The sequence below is a fragment of the Atta cephalotes genome, assembly GCF_000143395.1.
Source record: "Atta cephalotes unplaced genomic scaffold scaffold00003, whole genome shotgun sequence".
In the NCBI taxonomy this organism is placed as follows: Eukaryota; Metazoa; Arthropoda; class Insecta; order Hymenoptera; family Formicidae; genus Atta; species Atta cephalotes.
This window is the reverse complement of record NW_012130067.1, coordinates 2,320,067-2,324,129: the sequence shown is the minus strand read 5'-3', so window position 1 is coordinate 2,324,129 and position 4,063 is coordinate 2,320,067. Positions and strand designations below refer to the sequence as shown.

Below are 4,063 nucleotides of genomic sequence, written 5' to 3'. Positions count from 1 at the left end.
TGAGTGCACGCGCCTGTGTGCGTGCGCTTCGAGTACGCGCGTACACGCGTGTGTGCGTTGTGTCATTGACATAGGTACCGCGAAGTCTTTGGCACTAAGTACCCCAAACTCGAAATGTTGACCCGGTTAATAGCTCCATGTTTGATTAGACTACTGTAGTTCGTATAAGCCGGCACCGGTAATACGAGTTTCATCGTCAGGCGGGCTGCGTTCCGCGGCGCATTTATGCAGAAATGGATCGGTAATTAAAGACGCGCCCCGTATCGCTCTTTGGTATCGCGTGCACGGAAAATTAGGTAAGACTATAATTAGCCGATGGCGATACATTTGTGTACGTCGTTTAATTTAATTTAACGCGTCGTGCATGAATTAGGCGAGTTCTACAAAGAAGCGTGAATCAGCTCGCTTGGATTTAATCAGCTCGCTTACATTTTAGCGTACATCTTCGAAAAAGTTAAGAAAAGAATAATATCTATACTATTAAATCTATACTATTAAAAATGAAAAATGTAGAAAATAGAAAACCAATTAGAAAGGAAATGTAATTACAAGTATACATACACGTATATTAATATGATTTAAAATTAAATGTGGAGACTATTGTACATACACGTATATTATACATATAATTATATATACAATTATACATACACGTATATTAATATGATTTAAAGTTAAATGTGGAAACATTACTATAGTAGTTTAAAGAGAATTGATTTTTATTAATACATCACTTTTTTAAATTATCTGTTATTTATTTTTTACCTTTTTTTCTTTTCTTATAGTTTAGATTTATGTTATTCTTTAAAGTGAGAAATTTTGGAAGATAATTTTTGTTAAAAATTCTTGCTAATCTGACTCTGATAATTTCCGTTTTACTAATTATGATTTATGGTCTCGGATCTTGTTACGTGTACAACGCGATCGTGAGGTCCGTCAGGAAAGAAGCGCTTCCACTCTGTTATTTTCCAATTCACTAATTTACAATAAATTCGCATTTTCCACGTTGCCGATCTCGGAGATGGAAGTCGCAGAGAGAAGAAAGCGCGAGTCGGCCAAAGGAAAATCAGAGAATACGCTTCGCTTCGCGCTGAGTTACACCGAAGGAGGGAGCAGCTAATTATCGAATAACAAGGGATGCCGTTTGAAGACAAATCACCAAGAAGCTCGAGATTGTAAATTGCTTAATTTTTAATGCGTTCGACGAATGTTATGACTTTCAATCTTAAAAGAACGAGATCGGAATATCTCGCTGCTGATAACGATGCTGATTGTCAAATCGTTTTACATTTCAATATTATTATATAATATTATAATTATATAATATTTACACTCTCTTTACTTATTTGATTTATATAATATTATTATTATAATCGACAAATTGACATTTGGTGATTAAATTGTATATCACATGAAATAGCTGATTAATGGTAAGTGATAGAAGATAAAAGTTGCAGTTGAAAAACTAAGCGAAATGCTATTTCATATAATTAAAGCGCCATAATAAGTAGAATATATTTATACAGTAAACTTGTTATGTATTTAATATATGTAAATCTTTTTTTAGAAAACCCGGCGATCTTTTCAAGATAAATCGATCCCTTTTGTAATTCTCCCTGCAATATAAGTGCAACTTGGCATAAGTATCTGCTGGAACCCCCGGATAGAGAGAGAAAGGGGGACGAAAGTAAAGCCTAGATCTACGGCTAGAAAGGCAACGAAAGCCATTGATCCTCGCCAACAAGGAGGCGATCGTTCGCTCGAACGATCAATAAACACAGAATAAAAGGGCTCGTCCGCAAGCCGACTCTTACACGTTTCAGCAGCGATGTAACGAAGATCAGTAAACGCCCAATCGAGCGATCGATCGAGGAGGATCGAATGATCCGCCAAAATCCTTGTACAATAGTGTATCGCTTCGCTCGCGTTGTGTCAGGAAAATATAACTAAACTACATGTAGATCGCAAACTGCATCGAATTGAACTGCTATGAAGTATCAATGAAATATCGATTCGCAAAAATCCGGAAAGAAATCGGAAAGACGGTTATTGTAAGCTCAAGAATCTATATTCTTCTTAGGTCTGTTTTTCGAACGATTAACGTGTAGAATTTTAAGACATGGAAAGTTCTGTGGAAAAAATACAATAAAAAATCGTATATATTGCGAAATACAAATTTTTTCAAAAATTGGAATTTCGCAATCATTTCCTTCATCCTTGGAGAAATCCAAATTAATTAATTATTTTGAATATTAAAAGCACTGTTATTCGATACTTTTAATACTTAAAATAAGTAATTAATCACTACCTTCTATTCTTCTTTATTAAATTTTTATGTAAGAGAAATCCTGTATATATGTATACTTGTCGGTTTCGCATAACGAATTTTTCTGGCGATTCACTTTCATTAATTTTCCATAGGCGGATCACTAAATGCAAATCTTGCGGAATAAGTCCCGATCTTGCTTTCGGCTTTGTCGCTGAGAAACGTCTCGCAACTTCGCTAACGAATAATCTCAAAGACGATCTTCGCGCACGCGGCCAATAGATTCATCGTAATGCCATCTGTGCAAACGATTAAACGGACCCACGGACCCGTGGCCGGCTACCACCGTAGTCTACAAACATTTTGACGTTCATTCACGTTACGAAGAAAGACCGTCTCTCATGCTTCTTGACACCGAAAGGGGCGAATCCAGGACGCTTTGTGCGCCGGTACTCACGAGTCTCGTCGCACTTTGAAAAATATTCGTGCATGCGCCAGCATCTAACCATTCTTCGATCGCATGTGCACTGACAATGAGAGATGGTTTCACTTTATATATATATATATTATTTTTTTTTTTAAATATATAAGATCACGAAATTGACGGTAAATATTTTAAAAACAGATTCATTTAATGAAAAATCTTTAAATATGAAAGACAAAAAGAATCTGTCTTTAAAATATTTATCGTCAATTTTGGGATACTCTGTACATACATATTCAAAAGATACATATATAATATAAAAAAATAGAATCATTTATATTATATACAGTACGTCATGTAACATATGCAGAATGTCCTCTGTATGTATATGTACATATATGCAAAATAATAATTAGGAGATAATTATAAGAATAAATATGCAAGAAACATAATGTATATAATTACAGCATATATCATTATTTCAGTAATACACATATTGCAGTAACATTGCAGCAATATTGCTGCAAATTTCTGGTGTATAGATTTATGGAATAATACGTATAATAAAAATCGAAATAAAAGAATTGTCGCATTTATTTAACATTCTCTATATATTCGTTTCTCTTAATTATTCATCTGTAATATAAAAATCACATACATACATCTTTCTTTAAACATTATTTCTCCACATTCATCTGTATTGTGCGCGAATCGAAAAATATGTGGCTTATATCGTTTACACGTGAAATAATAGCAAGTTAAAGTATCGAGTAGCGAGAATCGTTGTTTCGCGCTGCAAATCCTCTGGAGGAACCAGAAACGTTTTAGCAATATAAATATGTACACGTCCGATATAGTATCGCGTTCTGTCTTCGATGCTCGGCTTTTTTCCATCACCTCCCATCCCTCCTTTTTCCTTCGCGAATATCGCCATTGCTATTCAGATATTCGAGACTCTCTCCGCGGGGCTTTAATAAAAATATTTGCTTAGAAAACAGTTCCGTCGCGGGGGGCATGCCCCTCCCTCCCGAGCGCAAGGCGAGTTATTCTTATATCCAGATTCGCGGCGTATTCTCTGACGGCGATTTCCATAAATGCAATAATTCGAAATAAGACAACTTTTGGTGCTCTTACTTCCGACTTAAAATAGACAGCACATAGGGTGATTCTTAATTATACGTCAATACCTCAAGGGGAATTTAGAGCTAAAAATAAGCTGAAAAAGTTACGCGAATATTGGTCGCTTAAGCTGCAATTTTCAAATTATAATAAATTAAATACATAATATAATATTATGAGATATAATACATAATCTTATATATATATATATATATATATATATAAATACATATATATATATATATATACATATA

General features: G+C 34.5%; 1 protein-coding gene across 1 annotated transcript in view; it reads right to left on the bottom strand.

Moving 5' to 3' along the window:
• Window positions 1-3,660: 3,660 nt before the first annotated feature.
• LOC105625732 (N-acetylglucosamine-6-sulfatase-like) overlaps window positions 3,661-4,063 on the bottom strand; it is a 6,803-nt gene continuing 6,400 nt past the window's right edge. The window contains exon 5 of the mRNA XM_012207055.1: window positions 3,661-3,830. Within this exon, the coding sequence (XP_012062445.1) occupies window positions 3,661-3,830 (170 nt within the window). The remainder of the gene's footprint in view (window positions 3,831-4,063) is intronic.